The sequence below is a fragment of the Larus michahellis genome, chromosome 4 (genome assembly GCF_964199755.1).
Source record: "Larus michahellis chromosome 4, bLarMic1.1, whole genome shotgun sequence".
NCBI lineage: Eukaryota > Metazoa > Chordata > Aves > Charadriiformes > Laridae > Larus > Larus michahellis.
The window spans coordinates 82,721,723-82,742,680 of record NC_133899.1 but is presented as its reverse complement, the minus strand read 5'-3'; the positions used below and the strand labels follow the sequence as shown (position 1 = coordinate 82,742,680).

Genomic DNA, 20,958 nt, shown 5'->3' with positions numbered 1-20,958 from the left:
TGCTCTGCTCAGCACTCCGCCTTTGCAAAGGAAGGTTAATCTGTTTTAAATAACAAAGGCCAGAAAATGCCTGACTGCAAAATACTGCTTTGTCTACTGTGCTACAGAGTACATGCTACAGAGTAAGTCACTGCTTATGGGCCAGTTTTGAAGATTAGGTAAAATGCAGCACTTTCCTCCACCTCCTGAGGCTGATAATGAAGTCCAGGGAAGGATTCCTTCATAGTCCCTGATCGTGGGTAAGCCTGCAAAGTTCCCCTGAGACTCTTTCAGGCCACTTCATTTCCAAAAGCTGCAGTGTGACCAGAAATTTAGAAGTATTGTAAATGTCACAGCTGTAATGTGCAGCTGAAGTCATGCTGGTGGCAAGCCAAGATTTGGGTTCTGTTCCATTTCCACCTATTTCCATACTACAGCTAGCTATGAAAAAGATTTTGTGTTTAATCAAGTTTATAAAGTCAGTCCACATTAGGAAAAGTACATGACAGGAGTAAGAATACCTCACTTGCTAAACGCGAAGGTGACTGAGAGAACAGTGACTCCATCAAGGGTACTGATTTTCAATTCCTTGGTTAGAGCCTGCTTTCCTTTTATATATTATGCTCAATGGTGATGCTGCATTGTTGTGGCAAATAAAGCTTCCTGGTGTTGCGAAGCTATGAACAGCCACTTAGCCACTTACACTGAGAACAAAGCTTTGATCTTCATGTTTTGGTATTCACCCTCCACAATGTTATATTTTGGGAATAGAGGACTGTTTTGCACTATTTTTAGATGGGCACAATTTCAATAACATAAATGTCATCTTCTAAATTTAAAGTGCTGTTAGCTAGAGGTTGGTTTGATAGTTTTGTTCTTGCTACGGATCTGTGTGTTAGGGGATGAACAGTAACATGTGGCTTTACACAAGCACGATAGAAAACCTGAATATGATTTTTTGACTTCATAAGGGGGAAAAAAAAAGTGTATTGATCAATGCGCAGCAAATATAACACAAAGTAGAATAGTGCTCTGTGATATGTGTCTTAATGCCTCATGCTGTTTATTCAAGGTGACGCAGTCATAGATAAACAATTTGAATAGATTTTGGCAATATAGTATGGAAAATTCGAGGAATATATTGAGGCCATTCCTAAAACATCGCTGCAGTTTAAGGACTGTGAGGGACATGGTCATCAGATTATTTCTTTGTAATTCTTGTTCTTTATGAAAAACTGTAAGTATCAGCACTTTTCTTTGGTATTCTCTCGCTTCCATGTAGAGAGTTAATTTACGCAAAGGCGTGTAGCATGCACAGTCCTGCAATATCAGTGGAACCAGCTGCAAGAACATCATGCCTGGTGGCTATCTGAGAGTCTTTACAAAGAGGGGTAAATTTAGTAAGTCTTTGTACTTGACCGTCTTGTCCTTTCCTCCATATCCTCAGAGAAGCAGGTCCACTAAGGTCATATGGGTTGTAACAGTCCTTGGGTTAGAGGACCCCTTGTGAACCAGCTCTGTTCTGCTTTGTCAGCCTAAGGGAGGACGCATCCACCTTCTTTCCAAGGATATTTAATGTGGCTAATAAAGTGTGCTTGCTTTTAGTTTTCTGTTGCATTAACCATTCTAGTGTGCGTGTTGTCCAGACCTGTTTGAGACGATCAGTTCTCAGAGTGTTTGGCTTATCCTGTTGAGAAGCTAACTGGGCTCAATGCAGAAATGTCCCCCTGATGTGTAGCTAGGAGCAGATTGCACCGCTAATGCCAGCAAGACAATTGAAGAGAAAGTCTCAAGAAAAATCCTATTGTATTTAATTGGGAAGCATTTTGGGCCAGCCGACATGACAGAAGTTGTACTCCCACCCACACTACTGACTACTGGGTGCTGCTTCTTCCTCTGCTGGGCTCTGGTGCCATCCCTTGTCTGACGTGACTTCCCCTCAGCTCAGTGCCCCAGGGCTATAGGTACTGGCCAAGTGCAGGGAAAAAGAAAACTGCTGTTCTCTAGAGTGTAAAGTCTAAATGGACTGAAAAGAAGGGGAATTGATTATGGAGAAGTTAAGTGGCTTGCTCAAGATTTCACAGAAAGGGCTAGGCAGCATTGAGCTTTTAGTGCAGATTTGATGATATCCAGTTTAGCATCGTTACCACGGGGGCATTATTCTGCATCACAGCAAAGATATTTCTGGATTTGTGGAGAGATTAGGAAGAAAGGGAGCTTAATAACACCAAGGGAATTCTGAGTGGTACCATAACATAAATAGAACATAGGAGTAATTGTGAGCAGCGTATTCAGTTAGTAATAATAATGAACAGCATATTTCAGATCTACCTATTGGGTTTTCTCATGTAATGGTCTCTAAACCATAGATACGATAGCTGTTGATTAAAAAGTTATCATATTTTAATTAGGAATGATTCTCCTTCAGTACTTTTACTGGTCTTTGTTCTCCTGAGAAAAGAACAGAAATCATGGGACTTTTTAGTAGAGATGGAAAAGAGCTGTCAAGGTTTAGAAAGAAAAATGGAAAATGGATAGGTAATTCATTTTGTTCTTAATTATTTTTCTTGAAATACTGGTAAAGAAAGTTCATTGACAATACTTGGGCATATTTTTATGGAGATATAAGATAGTTAGCTTTTTTGTTGCTACAGTAACATAATATGCACTTCTGTAGCTATGATACTTCATGACTGAGGATTTTGTGGCATGTTAATGTTAAACAGTGGTAGGATTCTGATGTCAGTTGTGTAGGCTAAGTAGTTACACTTGGAATTTTTTATTACTATATAATTTATGATCCTTCTACTTTTTGTTTGCCTCCTTTTAGACTTGACAATTTGAGAATTCTTAGTAGCTAAATCGAAAGGGAGTATTTCCGTGTGTGAAGACTCCTGTTTTGCTGAAAGAACAGGTTTTTACATCTGGTTGAGCTGATACTTCTTGGTAACTTCTAATTCTTTCCTTTCCACAGAAGAACTCAAGGAGAAACTAAAGAAGTATGTTGATGAAGTGAATGCCCGTAAGCCTGGTTTCATCAAGGTGGTTCGACACAGCAAACAAGAGGGGCTGATTCGGTCTCGAGTTAGTGGATGGAGAGTAGCCACAGCACCAGTAGTCGCTCTCTTTGATGCCCATGTGGAATTTAATGTGGGATGGTATGTGCGTCTGAATTTCTCTGACCAAAGGAGCCCTTTTCCAAGCGCTGTTTATAAATTACTGAACGGTGTTTATCTTGCAAATAGAGGGTGAATTAGCATTCTGATATTTTTAATGAAGATTCAGACATAATCGTGGACACAAGCATGAAAATTGTATTTGTGCTGTGTAACATAATCTAGATCCATTTTATAGTGTAACTTATCTGCTGGTCTAATGTATTTAAACTATATTGGAAAACTTCATGTTAAAAACCTCCTCCAATAATGTAGCCCTTTGCCCATAGGAGCAAATTTATCTTCTTTTAATTAAAAATATTATGTGTCTTTTATGTTCTACAGTGTAAGCAAAGAAGTGTCATTTTGGCACTGAGGTTGCTGCTCTGTGGAAAAGTAGCTCAGAACTAAACCCACATGTTCTAACTTGTTCAGTCTGGATTTACTATCTCTGTTTCTTCTTGAGTAAAAATGATGGTAAAAGGCAAGAGCTTTGGTCCCTAGGATAGATCTATTATTAGCTCTGATCTTGAAGTCCTTGATAATATCTAGAGCCTGAAGTTATCATTATTTATTAGCAAGGGTGTAAATGCTCTGATATGCAGATACTATTTTCTTCCATTCAGCAGCTCACATCAAGGTTAATAAAAGGGCATCCTAGATAAAATATTGCGGAATGTTATTTTGGGGCAGATCTGGCTCTGTCAAAACTCCCATCTCGAAGCAGAGGGAGCTCTGAATGGGTAACAGCTATAGACTTTGCCCTTCCTGAAATATACAGTATAAGCTGCTGTTTCCATCAGTGCTGTGCTTCTACAGATGCAGTCATAACATGGTTTTTTTTTTTATTTTTTTAGGGCTGAACCGGTGCTCACTAGGATAAAAGAAAACAGAAAAAGAGTTATTTCTCCATCATTTGATAATATTAAGTATGATAATTTTGAAATAGAGGAATATCCCCTCTCAGCGCAGGGGTTTGACTGGGAGCTGTGGTGCCGATACCTGAACCCTCCTAAGTCATGGTGGAAACTGGAGAACACAACTGCTCCAATAAGGTAAGATGCGACTGTCACCTACGTTAGTGTGTCGCAGGCAGTGCTCATTTAGGTATGACAGATGGTGAGTGGTCTCAGCTATGTAATAGGTTTTACTGACTGTAATGTTAAATTTCATGTTAAATTAGTTAAGTGTCCTTGAGCTGTCTGCGTCAGCTTTTGTCCTTGACCCCTACAACCCTACAGATCAAGAAAACTGTTGTTTCCAGTAGATCTTTTGAAATAGTTTTCCTTGTTAATTGGGGCAAACCACAGAGCTGAAGTGAAATGGTAGACTTGAATGCTCAGCAGCACTTCTTTCTCCGAAAGCCTTGCCTGCTAATTTAGTGGTAGTGGTCGAGAAACAGAATTTTCTTTACAAATGCATTATATAAACAGAACTGATGTGACAGCTGTATTCTTTATAATACTGTCACATAGCTTTACAGCTGTGTTATGCCCTAGGAGTTAATGCTGGTCCACTAGTGTGTGAGCAAAGACTGTATTAGATCCTTGCTTTGGTACAATCTATCTCCGTACTTTCTTATCCTCTCTAGAGTATTGTTAGCCTGGTACAGAACAATACCCTTGTCTCCAGGAGAGGAGGAGGTGCCTCTGAATCCTCTCAGCAGCTCTGCTGAGATTCCAGGCCTTTCTTCTAGCTCTGCATTCATACCAAGGAGGTCACTGGTGCCTGTACTCTAGCTCTCTGCAGAAAGAAAGTATGAAGACTGTTCTCACCACCTACAAAGCAGAACCTTAAATAGCAGTGGCAGCGTGAGGGGGTCATCATTGCCGATCAGTTTCTGTGCAGTCAGTGTAAGGGATATCTTTCATCCAGTAGTTCTGTCTTTTCAGACAGGCAACTTTTATCGTGAGTTGTCAGCTGAGACACCCTGAACTGCGTTGACCCACATGCTGGTCATTAGAACAGGCCTCAGAATTGGAAAGTAGGAGATAAAAAGTCACAGGTTTGCTACAGACATAAGTAAAAAGGGGTGGAAATTTCCACATCATTAGGAGTGGTTCTCAGTGTTAATGAGGTCTGTTAACATGAAAATACCTTGAAGTATTCTACTGAGTCCTGGGGAAGCAAACCCTCAATATTAATTATGATGACTTTTTAAATTAAAAGTATTTAAACTCAGAATAAAGAGCAAATCTACTTTTCCATTTTACCCCAAAACTCTGTTCTATGTGAAGATTGCGGAGTGAATGTCCTTTATGAATATTGGATGTTTAGGTTTGTTCCCTAGCCCTTTCCCTGGCACCTTTTATTCAGTGCAATACACAGTATGTGTGTGCTGGATAATTAAAACAAACCAAAAAAAAGCCACATGTATTGATTGATGCCTTCTATCATGGCTCCAGTATGCTTCTAGAATTATAAAAAAGGGAAGCAGGTACTCTGAAAAATACTTTAAAAGCAACACCAAAAGCAAGAGTACTTTGTCATGAAAGAAGCATGGTTTTTGAAGTGAGATTAACTGCTATTTTCTTCATTAATAAATACATCACAAACAGTCTTTTGTTGTTACAAAGTGGGCGCTATAGCACTTCAAGTTAAAGGCATGAATGTGTAGATTTCTGTAGAATTGTACAATTTGTGATTAAGACATCCTATAATCTGTTTGAAAGCAGATGTCTACTCTTCCTGCAGCTTGAATGTTCCCAGTAAATGCAGAGTGGTTTCCCCTGTACTGCTAATTAATATCCTGTTGTTACCAGAGTTCCTGATACCAGCATAATAATCAGAAAAGACATTTTTATTTCTTGTTATTGTGGATTGTAAGGTAGGAGAAAATGAAAAGGCTAAATTACTCTGTGTTATCCTCCGCTGCATCTAAAAAAGTAAAATTGTACTCTCTGTGCCTGAACTCTTACCTTCTTAAGATTGGCTCTGCATAGTAGAGGTTGGCTAATTCAGGTCATGACATAAATATAGCTTATTTATTCGGTAAAGATATGTGACATTTAAATTTGGCTCAGGACAATGAACTAGTGTTGCAGTACGCTGGTAAGGGCAGACATTTCTTGATTCTGTATTGCAAAACCTGACCTGGAAGTTCCTATTCAAGAAATAATCTTTTCTTTTATGTGAGCATGTAGACACAAGTTTTCTTCCCTGTAGAACCTAGCTTCTGGCTAAATGTGCAAAACTGGGCATCTTTGGATATCCTTGCTAATTATCACAGACAAGAAACGTGAGGACTTAGCAGGGACAGAGACTAGAGTGGCTGGTGCCTCAGAAACGAAGTTGGGCCTCCTGGATCTAGTATTCTAAGCACTGAAATCCTACCTGTTCCGGTGAATATGTGTGTCCTATCATTTTGAGTCCATTTGCCTTCAATGGTGCTTATTTCACTATAGAATCAAGAACATGAGAAGACAAAGCCAGATAAATCTGTATGAGAAACACCTCCTTAAGAATCTGTCTTGACGCACCATTTGACACAGCAATTATAATCTATTTCTGAATAATAAAATTATTCATATTCTGTCTGTTAATTTGGGTTGCTGCTGTTTTATTCTTCCAGAAGTCCTGCATTGATTGGATGCTTCATAGTAGATAGAGAATATTTCCAAGAGATTGGCTTACTGGATGAAGGCATGGAAGTATACGGAGGAGAGAATGTGGAGCTGGGAATCAGGGTAAGGAGCATAACCAACCAACACTGGTGGCTTGCATTTAAAATACAGCGTGCTTCTTATTACAGGGGAAAAAACAGTCAAAAATGTATGGATGATGGCATGCAAAGGAGACCCACAGCTGTGTAGTAGTATAGGTCATTGTATTTGAGGAGGGAGGGAAAAAAAGACAGAAAAAGCCCCTATATCTTTTTAAAGAATTTATCTGGGACAGGGATACAAATACAGAATTTGGTATTATTCTATGCTAGGAAGAATATGCTAGAAGGAGTATGCTAGAATTCTGCAGACATGATACCCAGAACTCCCTGTTACCTATGATCTCAGACTCAGTAAGGAGGATGATTTCTCATCGGTGTAATGGGAAAAGCCTTTCTATATTACTTCATTTATTTAAATTAGAAAAACCACTGTGGAGTAAACTGGAATATATAGGCATTTATGCTGCCTTCCCTCTGGAGGGGAATTAAGATATCAATAAAGTGCATAAATGCACATATTTTCTTCTTCCGTCGTACACTCTTCACCTGTTTACTAGATGCGGTATTGTGTGTGATACGTCTACTTCTTCCTGTATCTCTTCACAGCTAAATACCATTCTGAAAATACAGTGCTGTTCTGTTTGAGAATCTTTCAGGTTTTTGATAAAATAGAAATTCTTAGATAGAAAGGTGGTAATGAAAAATGGTATGATAAGTGTTAGAAAATTAAACTCTGAATTCTGCTATGAAATGTTAGTGGAAGCTTGTATTTTGTGCTTTTTGGTTGCCAGAATGAAAGCATGCTGTTATACAATAGCAAAAAAAAAGAATTTATTTTAAAAATACACAGTCCTCGGCTGAGACTGTGAGATATAACAAAGAATACTCATTTTTACTTCTGGGTTCCAGAAATTCTTTTTTCCCACCTGTCAGATATAAAGTGTTATTGCAGCAAGGGCAGGTCCCTTCTCAGTTACATTAGAGCACAGTTTTAAGGAAAGGCAGAGAGAAATGCAAGACTGCTTCTTTTAATATCACCGTTCTCCTGACTGTGAGGGCCAGAGAGCCGCCTTCTGTTCCTGAAAACTGATTTTGCAGCTCAGTGTTACGATGAGTTGAAAATTAGTGTCACTTTGATTTTTCTTTTCTTTTTTGAACTGACAAAACTATTGTCTCCTTGCGAGTGTGAGGAGTTTTTATCTGGTTTTGCGTCATGAGATATATGCTGTCCAGTCTGCTATACTTAGCCTTGCAGAAGTTGATTGAGAAGAGTACTTTGATGGACAAGACCAGAGAGACACAAATCTCTGCATAATTGAAACTTTGGAGTAGACTGGATCACTGGAAAAAGGCCCAGCACTGCTCTGATTTCCTTATGGCTTTCTGTCTGTCTCTAGGGAAGCAGAGCCTGACCTACATAAAATACTTTCATCTGTAACAGATTGTAGTGTGCAAGGTAGCATAATGCATGCTGCCTCATCTAACTTTATCCTGACTTGGATCTGTGTTCCAGTCTGTATCAAAACAAATTACTGAGCTGTAATGAACAGATTTTGCAGCAGTTTATTACCAACTCTTCTTACAATTCGCAGCATATCCCAGATAATACCAGGATGAATATTAATGTACAGTGCAATATTAGAGCTTCTAGGAAGCACAGTATTATTTCTACAGATGTTAAGCTTGAAAAGAAATCTCCTTCCCTCAGCCACCTGCTTCTGGCACACGCCTGGGGCCATGCACCACATCTCGGCAAAATACAGGTGGCTGCTTCAAATGTGCTCTCCTGTTATGGTGGACGGCCATGTCATTCAGGTGCACTTATCCCTAGAGGTGCAGCTCCCAGGGGCTGCCTTTCATTTCCTTTGGGTAGGACTACATGGAAAACTGTATTCAGCAGGTGATTTCAGGCCAGATGGTCTGTCTCTGCTGCTCAACTATGTTTTCGTCTCTACAGCAGCAAATAGTCATCTCTAGATTACTTGCGTTGCTTTCAACTGTGAGGCCTACGATAAATCACTTAATAAAGAAGTAACTGTTCTACAAAAACTACATTACAGTACCAGTGCAATAAATAATGTTTCCATTTTAAAATGATGCTCTCCAATCCATGACTATGTATTGCTCACTATGCTTTATCTTTCATTGCTGTTTTCCTTTTTTAAGAAGTACCTAGCTTCATCTAGTATTCTGCTGTGTAATACGCGTTCTCATGTAGGGGTGGAGAAGCAGACACCATGTGCCCAAACTGACCTGGTATCCAGGCTAGCCAAGAAGTAATATGCTGTGTGTCACATCCTCTAATATGATGGAGTTGATGTCTAATGAAATTTCCTTGATTTTTTTCATGGCTTGAGTTTCTAAGCAATTTTAATACAACCTGTTCCTGTTCTTCGCAATATTTAGGCCCTGGAAGTCAATTCTTTCATTGGGACATTTTATGCATAAGCGTGTAAGAGGAAGCACCTACAGGAACAGGAGAGGTTACTTTCAACTACAGAAATAGCAGCAAGAGTTAGGATCGTTTGAGCTACCTGTTTATCTTAAACACGCTCAGTAGAGCATGGTTTTCTGTCCTTAGATTACTAATTTTGTTCCAGAGGATGTAATGCTACTGTGAGCCAAACTCATATGCTGCAGCATCATGTGATGACAGGACTGGGTAAATCACTGTTTCTCTGCCCGTGCACAGAGTCACAGCCTTAGTCTCCATTTGCTTTTTTAGCAACTGCATCTTCAGTGATGTGAGGTAAGATTTAATCTCCCAGCTGAGATGGTTCTGAGCAGCAAAGTCTGCCTATTTAGGATTTCTTTTCATTCTAGAGAAACCATTACTGTGACTTCTAAAATGTTGAAATGGTTTGTTTTCCGCTGAACTGATGGGACATTCACTGTGCGGGGACAGGAATTAGACCCTGACGAAACGGAGACTTATTTCAGTATCCTCTCCCAGGAGGTATTTTTGTCACCGCATCATCTGTACAAATATCTAGTTATTTGTGTTACATGAGTGCAAGAAAATCCCCAACTATTGGCAACTGTATCTGAAGCATCCATTGTTGGTAAACCGTAACAAGCCACAGAAAAAAGGTCTTTGATTGGAGGATTATTCTCTTGACTCTGATGAATTAGTTTCTCTACTCAGCTCTATTTGTCTCTAATTTGGTGTATTATTTTAACTTCTAAGATTTTTACTCTTGTCTCTGGCTGTGTAATAACATTTGTAAAATACTAAACATATATTATTAAATAAATATTAATGGAGTTCTGTTGCCTTGAGCTAGAAGCTGACAGATGAGTTCAAAATATGAATGCATTTTGAATCTTAGAAGCAACGCTGTATTTTCTCCTCAAGCAAGTATTTTCTTGCAAAGCTATTTGTTTGCTCCATAAGAAAATAAAGCCAGGCTGGTTGCTGCAAGACTTGACAGCATCCTTTCTGAGCAGCTTGGTCACTTTATCTGTGATTTTTGAAAGACTCATTTACTGTGCCTCAGAATCATATTCTTAAATTCACGTTAGGATGAATAATGCTTCTTTTTGGTGTGTGTTCAATCATTCCCAGTTGAAGTGTGCTCTTAAGGGACTAGATTGCATTTGGAGGGCAAACTGGAATCACATTGCTTATCCAAGAGACCAAACAGAAACTGTGTTGGTAACTGCCTTATAGCAGAAACAAAATGTGAGCGCAAGGCTGGCATTTCTCACCCTTACTTGGGCTCTGCTTCTGGGTTGTGCTTGCACAAGCAGTACTTGTAGTTATGGAAGCCCTTACAAATCCATTGCAATCAATTAGATGCAATCAATTAGATCCTGCATTAGATGGTTCAAGTCTAATTTTCAGTAGGCTTCTTAAAGGCCTATTCCAATTCCTACTGAAGTCAGCGGAAGATTTTCTATCAAGAGCAAGCCTGTAGCGATCATTTTGTCATTTAAAGCAGCCCACGTGTTTGATAAAGCTTCCAAATATCTGTTACCACGAAGGTGTTTGTATCACTTTTAGGGATGCCTGAACAAATATTCGGTGATTTGCCTCGGGTCACAGACTAAGTCATCATCAGAATCAAGGGAATGTAAGCCCAGGCTTTAACTTGGACTAATTACGTATGTCACAAAGACTTTGTGTTCGCAGCTGAATTTGTGTTCACAGGAATATAATGGCCCTGTTAAATGGGTAGGAGGAGATTTTGTTAGAAGGTAATAGCTCTTTAAGGGAAAAGGAACGGATCTTGCTGCCACTAAGTGATATATCAAGACTTTATATCAGCTGACCCAGGAGGAAAGTGGCGTTTATAGTTCAGACTGAGTATGGCACACTACTTTTATACGGTATGTTGCCATAGTGAAATTAGTTGTATTTGCAATAAAATAACATTATAATAAATGTATATGCTTCATTTCCTGTTAGTCTGGTGGTTTGTTTATAGAACTTACATGAAGCTGACACTTTTTCTGTCGGTGGAGAACTAGAGGAATCCTTCTTCTTGCCATCCTCTTGGTCTGACTCTTGCAGCACACCCGTGCTTTGGCTCTGCCAGCATAGTTGTCAGAATGGCTGCCCCATACCTGCTGTCTCAGAACACCTCCAGTTCAGAAGTAAACCTTTACATTGTAACTTTTTTTTAAACTGCAGGGTTAATTTTAATGTTAATCAGTTTGTGATTTACCATGCTGCCTCACAAACCGTTGTGTTAGGAAAATTGAGAGGCTGGTGTGCCAAGAGGTAGAAATTATTAGGAGGGAACAAGGAAAGTGAAGGCATTTCTCGCCGAGCTGCTGTATCGCGGGACTGTTTGCACAGAGAGTGAGCAGTGGGATGTGTCATGTGTGCACAGCATCTCTTTGTCCTTGCTGCCGGGTCCCCTTTCATGGCACTCCACTGAGCAAAGTAGATCTTCCCTAAATTCCCTTCAGGAAAATGAATGCAGATGTCCCCCATTTTTTCACTTGCCGTGGTCTTAAAGCCTCGTTTTTAACTTTATTTTAATAAGTAGACCATAGCCCTTCCTAGTAGGGGATGATTTGCTGTACAGAAAACATCCTTAGTGTATGATCACAGGTGCTGTTCAACAGTATGAAGTTGAAGGGAAGGGCTGAGAACTGCAAGAATAAGCATGTTCTTAGTTGCTACTTTTAGATAACATTTAAATACTGCTTTTTAAGATAGTGATTTGTCTTTTAACTTTACATTAAAACTTTGAATAGACATGTCTATTTTATTTTTATCCGTTTTGTGAATTCAGAAGGGAACATTTCTAGACTGAACTCTGCAAGAAAAATTTGTAAAGATTGACCCAAATGTTAGTTCTTACAAGATGTAGCCAATGCTTTTCATAGCCCACGCTTTCACCAAGACAAAAATGATTCTTTGGCAGTGTAAGTACAGTGCAAGTACTTGCCTAGCGCCCTGTGTAACCAGTAGTGGCTTCTCAGTGTGGCCAGAATTATTGCCTCATTGTGTTAACAACCTGAATTCCAAGATGACACAGACTAGAATTCTCTATTTACAGAGTTGTAATTCCATAAGAAAAAAACAAAAAAAACTCTGTTGGGAAAAAAATAAGTAAATTGTCATGCCTCCAAATGTGTGTCAGTCATGACATCAACAGAAACTGGCTTTCTGTGGCATTTTCTGGTTTTGTGTCAAACCTGCAGTAGAATAATTGGTTTTTTCCCCCCCTTTCGCCCACGAATGCCTCAGCAGGTAACCTGCAGCTACAGCATGTGCAATTATACAGACAACATTACCAGTGAATCATTTTTGTGTTTTTGCTCTTTCTGGGGAGAGAACATTTTATTAGCTGCTCCCACAGGAAAGCAAATGATTGATACAGCATCAGCTAATACGTGGCATAACTATTCCCTACAAGTAAGGAGGATGAGGCGCTTGGAGATTTCTCACAGATGTTTTTTCTCTGGTTGTGCCTGTGTGGTTGTGTGTTGCCAACTGGGCAGTAATATAGACATCTTGATGTTTTATGATAGGAAATTGTTATTTATAGTGGTATGGAAAGAAGTAAAACAGTTTAAGTCAATATGCACTTACAAATCAGTGGACTCGAGTGAGATGCAAATTAATTAGGGCTTTATTATAAGATAGCCTTATGTTTAATATCTTTCTGCACTTCAAGTCATGGCATGGTAGCAGTGCCATTGTAGCTTCTGATATTACAGTTCTTCGTGGCCTAGTCTGTGAAGATTTCATATTTGTTTTAACATGATACTGAGGTGACATCTCTCTAGAACTTAATTTCATGGAGAGTTTTTAGTACTGCAAGACTGATTTAGTAATCTAACAAAGATTAGAGAAAGACCAGTGTGGGAGAGCAAGAGATTGTTGTGGTGTAACAGAACTGAGTAGATGACTGGGATGGATACACCAGGATGGATCCAGCACGTTTGGGTCAAAACTGTAAAGGCCAAATACCTTTACATGTGTCATAGCACCTTGTGTCTTAAGTCAAGCAAGCGGGGCAAAAGACCAGCTTGGCTGAACAGGGAACTCCTTGTGGAGCTCAAGAGGGAAAAAAAAAAATTATGATCTCTGCAAGCAAGGTCAGGCTTCACAGGAAGATTACAGAGCTTTGGTTTGTATACACAGGGAGAAGACACGAAAGGCCAAAGCTCAATTACAGTTGAAACTGGACAGCGTTGTTCAGATAACAAGAAGGGCTTTTTAAAGTACGTTAATAGCAAGAGGAGGCTTAAAGAAAACATTGGAAAGATACTTATTGAAGATGGTCATCTGACTAATAGGGATGAATAAAAAGCAGAGGCGTTCAGTGCTTTTTTTGCCTCAGTCTTTAATAATAGAATCATAGAATCATAGAATTGTTGAGGTTGGAAGGGACCTTTAAGATCATCGAGTCCAACCTTTAGCCTACCCTGACAAGAGCCACTTCTAAACCGTGTCCCTCAGTGCCCCATCTACCCTTTTTTTAAACACCTCCAGAGATGGTGAATCCACCACCTCCCTGGGCAGCCTATTCCAATGTTTAATAACCCTTTCAGTGAAAAAATGTCTCCTAATATCTAATCTAAACCTCCCCTGATGTAACTTGAACCCGTTTCCCCTCGTCCTATCACTTGTCACCAGGGAGAAGAGGTCAGCCCCCATCTCTCTACAACCTCCTTTCAGGTAGTTGTAGAGGGTGATAAGGTCTCCCCTCAGCCTCCTCTTTTCCAGGCTAAACAACCCCAGCTCCCTCAGTCGTTCTTCATAAGGTTATACTAAGTTATATATACTATATATACTATACTAAGTTAATACTGGTAGACTTTGGGCTGCCTGGTCCCCTGAGTCAGAGGAGTGTTCCCATGAGTGTGGGAACGGTGACTTTCCATTTGTGGACACTGAAATTGTAAGGGACCAGCTGTTATCAGCTGAATATTCACAAGTCCATGGGGCCTGATGGGATTCATCTCAGAGTACTGAAGGATCTAGTGGATGTTATGGCAGGACCACTCTTGATCATCTACCAAAGGTCTTGGGAGTCTGGGGAGGTCCCTGCTGACTGGAAGCTAGCCAATGTTATTCCAGTTTACAAGTGCATGAGGGAAGACCCAGGGAACTACAAGCCTGTTAGTCTAACCTCAGTTCCGGGAAAAATTACGGAGAAGATTATACTGGGTACTGTTGAAAGGCTTTTAAAGAATAATGCAATCATCAGGCACTGTCAACATGGGTTCACAAAGGGGAAGTCCTGTTTAAGGTCACCTGCCTAGTGGATGAAGGGAAGGCAGTGGAAGTAGTTTTTCTGGATTTCAGTAAGGCTGTCCCTCACAGCATCCTTCTGGGCAAGTTGTCCAACTGTGGGATGAGCAGGTTCACGGTGCAGTGGATGAAGGACCTGGCTGAAGGGCAGAGCTCAAAGGGTTGTAGTGAATGGGGCTACATCTGGCTGGTGACCGGTCACCAGTGGTATTCCTCAGGGTTCAGTTTTAGGGCTAATTCTGTTCAATATATTTATCAACAGTCTGGATGCAAGAGTTGCATTATTAGCATGCTAACGTGTTGTTGTGTTGAAACATCAGCAAGTTTCCTGATGATACCAAACTGGGAGGTGCTGTTGGCTCTCTTGAGGGACAAAATACCTTGCAGAGGGTTCTAGATAATTGGGACACTGGGCAATGATTAGTGGGATGAAATTTAACAAGCCCAGATGCTGAATTCTGCACCTAGGATGGAGTAACACCAGGCACAAGTATAAATGGGGAGAGGAGTGGCTGGAGAGGTGCCCTGCAGAAAGGGATCTGGGGGTCCTGGTCCACATCAGGCTCAGTACGAGTCAGCAGTGTGTCCTAGAAGCCAAGAGAGCAAACGGCATCCTGGGGTGCATCAAACCCAGCATCACCAGCCGGTCAAAAGAGCTGATTGTCCCACTTTGCTCAGCGTTGGTGCGGCCTCACCTTGAGTGCTGTGTGCAGTTCTGGGCCCCACCATTTAAGGAGGATGGAAGGTCCTTGAATGCATCCAGAGGAGAACAAGAAAGCTGGTAAAAGGTCTGGAAGGAACGTCCTGTGAGGAGCGGCTAAGGACTTTGGGTTTGTCTAGTTTGGAGAAAAGGAGGCTGAGGGGCGACCTCATTGCTCTCTACAGCTTCCTGAGGAGGGGAAGTGGAGAGGGAGGTGCTGCGCTCTTCTCCCAGTATCCAGTGATAGGACATGTGGGAATGGTTCAGAACTGTGCCAGCAGAGGTTTAGACTGGACATTAGGAAGCATTTCTTTACCAAGAGGGTGGCCAAACACTGGAACAGGCTTCCTAGAGAGGTGGTCAATGCCCCAAGCCCATCCGTATTTAACAGGCATTTGGCCAATGCCCTTAATGACATGCCTTAACTTCTGGTCAGCCCCTGGTCAGGCAGTTGGATGAGATGATCATTCTAAGTCCCTTCCAACTGAAAATACTCTCCTCTCCTCTCCTCTGCTCTATTCTATTTTGGCATGGTATTCTGGTACTGATGAAGTCTTTAGGATTAGTGCAAGATTAACAAGACTGATCAAGCTAAGTACAGCTGTGGTAAGGGAGAGAAAGGTAAAAATATAAAAGATGGGAAGTGCACAAAGTTGCTCCATGAGTACTAAACCCGTGGTGATCTGGTTACTCAGTTTGCTGCTTTTTTAAGATTAAAAGTGATTTCTTTTACTTCCTATTCATGACTTAAACTTGGCAGTGTAGCGTATGTGTCAGTTATTTGCTGTGCCTAGCAACGACAGACACATTTGAAAGAGAACTGAATGAAGCCATATGCCTTCAGTGACCCTCGAAGCACGTTATCTCCTAATAACACAAGGCATAGAGGAGTTCCTGCAATTGTAAACCAGCAACATAACATACATAGTTTAACGATACATTGTAAAAGTTTCACAGCTCATGAAGATAGGTGCAAAATTAATCCCTGCAGAACAAAACAATTTAAAAAGTACATAATGAAGCAATCAGCTAAAAGAGGAAGGAAACTACTGACAATTTAATATGGAAAGAATCTTTTCATGTATTACTTTTTCAATTAGAGTGTTTTATAAAGGCACAATTAATGTAAAATGGGGCCTATGAGGCAATTAACGATGACTTCAAAAGTAAGATTTAAGGGATAATTTACTTTTTAAAATTGAGAGCAGCTAGTTATGTTAAAGCCTTTTATTTCCTTTTAAAAAGTATTTTAGATTGTGGGGGTGTGTTTTTGTAGGTTGCTTACAGTTTCACATTAAGATTATCAGCTTCATTACGGAAAAAAACTATTCTTGCACACAAATAGATAGTTTACCTAAAATTATGATGGGCTTGTATGAGGATGAGAAGTAGAATAGTCTTCAAAAACCTAAAAAACCTCACAGAGTTTCAGTAAAATATATGAAGGAATTTAAAAAAAAAATAAAAATCTCTCTTCAGTCTCTGATTTCTCTGCGCATACTGTTCTGAGCTATGACTGTAGGCAGTCACCTCTTGAAACTAAGTTACACCCTGATTTCCCACTCTGCAGGGCTACATGCCAATGGCATGATTCTCTTTTCCAACCCATTCAGCATCTAGAAGCAGGGAGTAAACCATAATCATAGCTTCAGTAAGCAGTGTATTTTCTTTCTCTCTTGTCCACCTATGTTCTGATTTTTCTAATCCTGAGTTTATGTGACACAGGCCAGAATTCTGCGTTTAATTCTACTGTTTGGGTAGACTTCTGCTGTGAGACGAAGCTGTTTGGGACCAGTGGAATAAGCAAAGCTGTGCATGGTTTCTTGCTGAATTTGGGGAAAGTTAGCTAAATCCATCAGTACTTATTGTCACTACTGCGATTATTTAGTGAAGATTATGACCTAATCTTCAGTGGAGATACGACCTAAATAAAGATTAACGTGTTTAATTCAGTGTGTATAGTTTCTGGTTTTACAGAGACAGATACCCAAATGTACATGACAATCCAAAAACTTTCAGGGTGCCATTCAAAACCTACTGATTGCTTCTGGAAATGTGAACGTTGATTTCAGTGACCTTTGTGTCTGACCATTCTCACTGTCCTTTCTTCAGTCACCTGTCGAGACAGCAAAGTAAAAATGCAGACCCAAAATGATCACAAACTTAGCTAGCTCGTGGTATTGAATAAAAATATTTTATTCATACTTGCCTGTACAGCATCAAGCTCATTATTGGTTATCAGTAAATAATTAATAGTAATGACAAAGGCTAACAAGATTCACAAATATTGCATTAAATTGTTCCCCAAAATGTATTTTAAAGATATTGGTGACTATTTTTTTGTATCCACTGTAGTAGTTAATTCACACTGACTATTTTTTTTATCTTCAGGGCATCTTTAATGAGTTCTTCAAATTTTGTCATTCACAGACTTCACAGAAGCCAGAAATTACTTCCGCCTTTTGAGAAATCACTTAATTATTAAAAAGTTTTGTTTGCAGATGAAATGAAGTGATGGTTTCAAACAAGGTCACATCAGTTCTCGGAGAAACTGCATGATCTGTGTAAATTTAATGAATGCAGTACATGCTAATAAACTGCTTAGCATCACGTAGGGTTTATTTTTTTATTAGATTAAGCTTCCACAACATGAAAAGAACACTCAGTGATTAAAGAGATAAAAAGAAACACTTTTAATGAAGATGTCTTGTATCATTTTATAATGAAGTATAAATTAAATATTTGAGAGAGGGATCAGCTTCAGAATTGTAATTGTTTTGATTAAATATGCAAATTCAAATATGTTTAAATGCAATTGAAAAGGTTTTACTCAAGGATGCATACATAAAAATAAAACTAAATAGAAATGGAGACCCTTTGTCTAGTGAAACAGATTTTCCAGATGTACATGGAATATGCCTTAAAAAGAGTTATGACCAGGTTGATTTAGACGTTTCTAAGGATGTGTGTCACCCGTCTCTGCTGCACACTGAAGGCTGTGCAAATGCTGTCACTACTGCCATCGCTTTGGTGGGACCAAGAGGGATGACAGCACAGCGGTATTAGGGCTGACGCCTTTGCAAAATGCTTAAGGAAGCCATTTGGCACGTTACTGCTGCCTCACTTGTGCCGTCCCACTGGGCTGCCCAGTACTTCCATCCTTTACTCCTTTACCAGAGTGGAAGTTGCAGCTGATCTGTGTTGCCACCATCCACGTTCTCTCTGCAGTTTTACGTGTTCCCTGCTTTGCTGGCGCTTCCAATGGGAAGCACGTGTTTTCTGTTTGCTCTGTGGGGCAACTTCAACCTTGGTGAACATAAATTCACACCCATGTAGGGCCACAATTACAGCTTTCATGTAAATGTACCTTCAGTAAATTAGTGGTAAGAAGTGATTAAAACTTGAACAAATTCTCAACATAAGTCCTAACAACTTAAGATGTAAAAGGGACATTCCCCCCACTCCTCCCCCCTCCTCCCCCCAACTTGATTGGCTGTATTCATTTAATGTTCCTACCATCTCCCACTTGTTTTGCTTACTTGAGGTCATAGGCTTCACTGACTTTAGTCTTTCACCTTTTAACTGGTACAAGTTGCCTTGGACACTGCTACTGTCCCTTTACACCTTTAATTTTTTAAAGGAATTTTACTAACTTTTGCTAGTGATGAAGGAACCCTTCAAGAGGAGGAAGCCCTCTAAGCCCTGCTTGGGACTATACCAAATATATGAACCTCCTCAGGAAATTCAAGAATAAAGAGCCCTTTCTAAGGTACTCTTGGAAAGGAGCATGAAAACACAGTGAAGTGGATTCTGAGAGCTCTTTGGAAGGGAAACTCCAGTTGGTCTTTTTCTAAAAGACTGTTTGTTTGAAGTGAATCAGCAGGACCAGAACCTCAAGAAATTCCTCCAAAGAAAAGCAAACTTTTTGCCTTGCTGGGGCTACAGCAACCATGAGAAGTGCTCCCAAAGATACGCAGTCTCTCACACTTGAAAACTTTCTAAGGCCTTAAGGCAAAGCCTGAGACCCATTTTGCAGTTGATGCTTTTACAGAATGAAGCGTGAGTTGCTATTTATTGTATCACAATGATGGAAGCATATGGAGTATATGTATGTTTAGGGATTTAGCAGGAAATTGAGACTGTTGCTAGCAATTTCCACCTCTTGGTATCTTGGGTAAAACATCTTCATGGGCAACAGGAAAAGCTGCTGCATTTCCTTTTAACCATAGTTCAGGAAATTCATCAGGTTTCTTCCTTGCAATTTGTACAAGTGGGTTTGTCATTACTACTGATTGCAGTAATGCTTAGAGATATAATGTCTTATTTCAAACCATTCCATGTGGTTAAAAAAAGTCTTTGAAGATCTTTTATCTTTAGAGTTCCTACTAAAGTCATGGCTGATAATTTGGAAAAGCTTCACTGATTTTAAACCTTTGTATTTATTTATAGCCATCACATAAAATAACAGTGCTGGAGAACTAGAAAGGTGCTATTCACTATGGATGAAGCCTGAATAAAGATTCCTAGTGACAGCAAAAAAAGAGCTGTGAAATTCACAGGGGAAACATGTGAAGACGTGAGGAATTGACCCCTCAATTGCTATTCCTATTTCTCAACTATAAAGACAATCTCTTGTCTACAGGAATTTTATTAGATGAAGAACAAACTGCTCTAAAAGGCTTTGCAATTTCCCTCTGAGTTGAGTCTTCAAGAAAATATATTTCTTAGTATTAAAATATTAATTAAAAAAATCTAAAAATTGTCTTTGACCAAAAGGTGTTGGTTCAGAGTAATTAATGAGTCTCTCCTGTGCACTTCTGGTGTGAGATTTACATCTTCATAGATGTCTTGAAAAACCATCCAGCCATCCACAATGGCTCCAACGCAATGGTTGGAGTACCAGGGGTTTGTTTGCATGAGTAAAGGAGATGGGGGGAACTAGGAGCGGTCAGATTCATGTGGACAGTTTGTCTGAGAAGGAAAGAAAGAAAAAATGGATGGGTGTTTTTGACCGAGCTGCAAGAAATTCCCTTATTTAAATACAGTCAGGGAAGAATATTAAAAAAAGCTAACGCTTTCTGTAGCAGTCAGTTAATGATGTTATACTGTTTAGTATTCATGTATCCTGTTCACTACAGTGTTCAATATTTAGTGTATGACTAGCAAAGCCCCTCATTCCTTGTCTGGAGATTTTGCACATCGTTTTGGGGAGTTGGGAATCCAGAGTCCTTTGAGACTCCAGGAGAGTTTCATGCCCATTTGAAAATCCCACTTTAATGCCTACCTACGTTTTCTTTCTGTGCGACTGGCCTCTCCCTAAGTGCGATCAAACGTTTGGAGAAAAGAGCTTTCTCACCGTACTGTAATCCCACTGGCGAAGAACGCTTGCGGGAGGGAAAGGTACTGTGGCTTGTCCTAGATGTGACCAGCTGAGCAAGTCAGGATTGGGCTTTCTGCGCTTATAAAGAATTGCGTCTGCTTTCACTCTGCGAGTGCTCTGCAAGGCTTTGTGGCCTGCAGCTTAGGGCAGTGCTGCTTCTGCAGCGCTGTAACTGCAAGCTCTGCACACACTGTAACTTATGCTTTCCCTGTCTTCAGATCACATGTGTTTCTCGTGTCTTCCTCTTTAAAAAGTCATTAATTAAAGGACTTTTATTCATCTTGATATATGAAAACTACTAGCGTGTATCTCTAGTCCAGTTTTGGTGTATGCTTATCACATTTTCAGGGATTGCAGGAGATTTTT

At 39.9% G+C, this 20,958-nt stretch overlaps 1 protein-coding gene across 13 annotated transcripts in view; it reads left to right on the top strand.

Annotated features, from left to right (window-relative positions):
- Positions 1-20,958, top strand: part of GALNT18 (polypeptide N-acetylgalactosaminyltransferase 18) — a 281,814-nt gene that overhangs the window by 167,432 nt on the left and 93,424 nt on the right. For all 13 annotated transcript variants that reach the window (XR_012586860.1, XR_012586862.1, XR_012586861.1 and 10 more), the window contains 3 exons: positions 2,954-3,137; positions 3,992-4,189; positions 6,706-6,820. Coding sequence is in view for 10 of the 13 variants with exons in the window: in XM_074586017.1 (XP_074442118.1) it covers positions 2,954-3,137; positions 3,992-4,189; positions 6,706-6,820 (497 nt within the window). In the remaining 3 variants the exon portion in view is untranslated. The remainder of the gene's footprint in view (positions 1-2,953; positions 3,138-3,991; positions 4,190-6,705; positions 6,821-20,958) is intronic.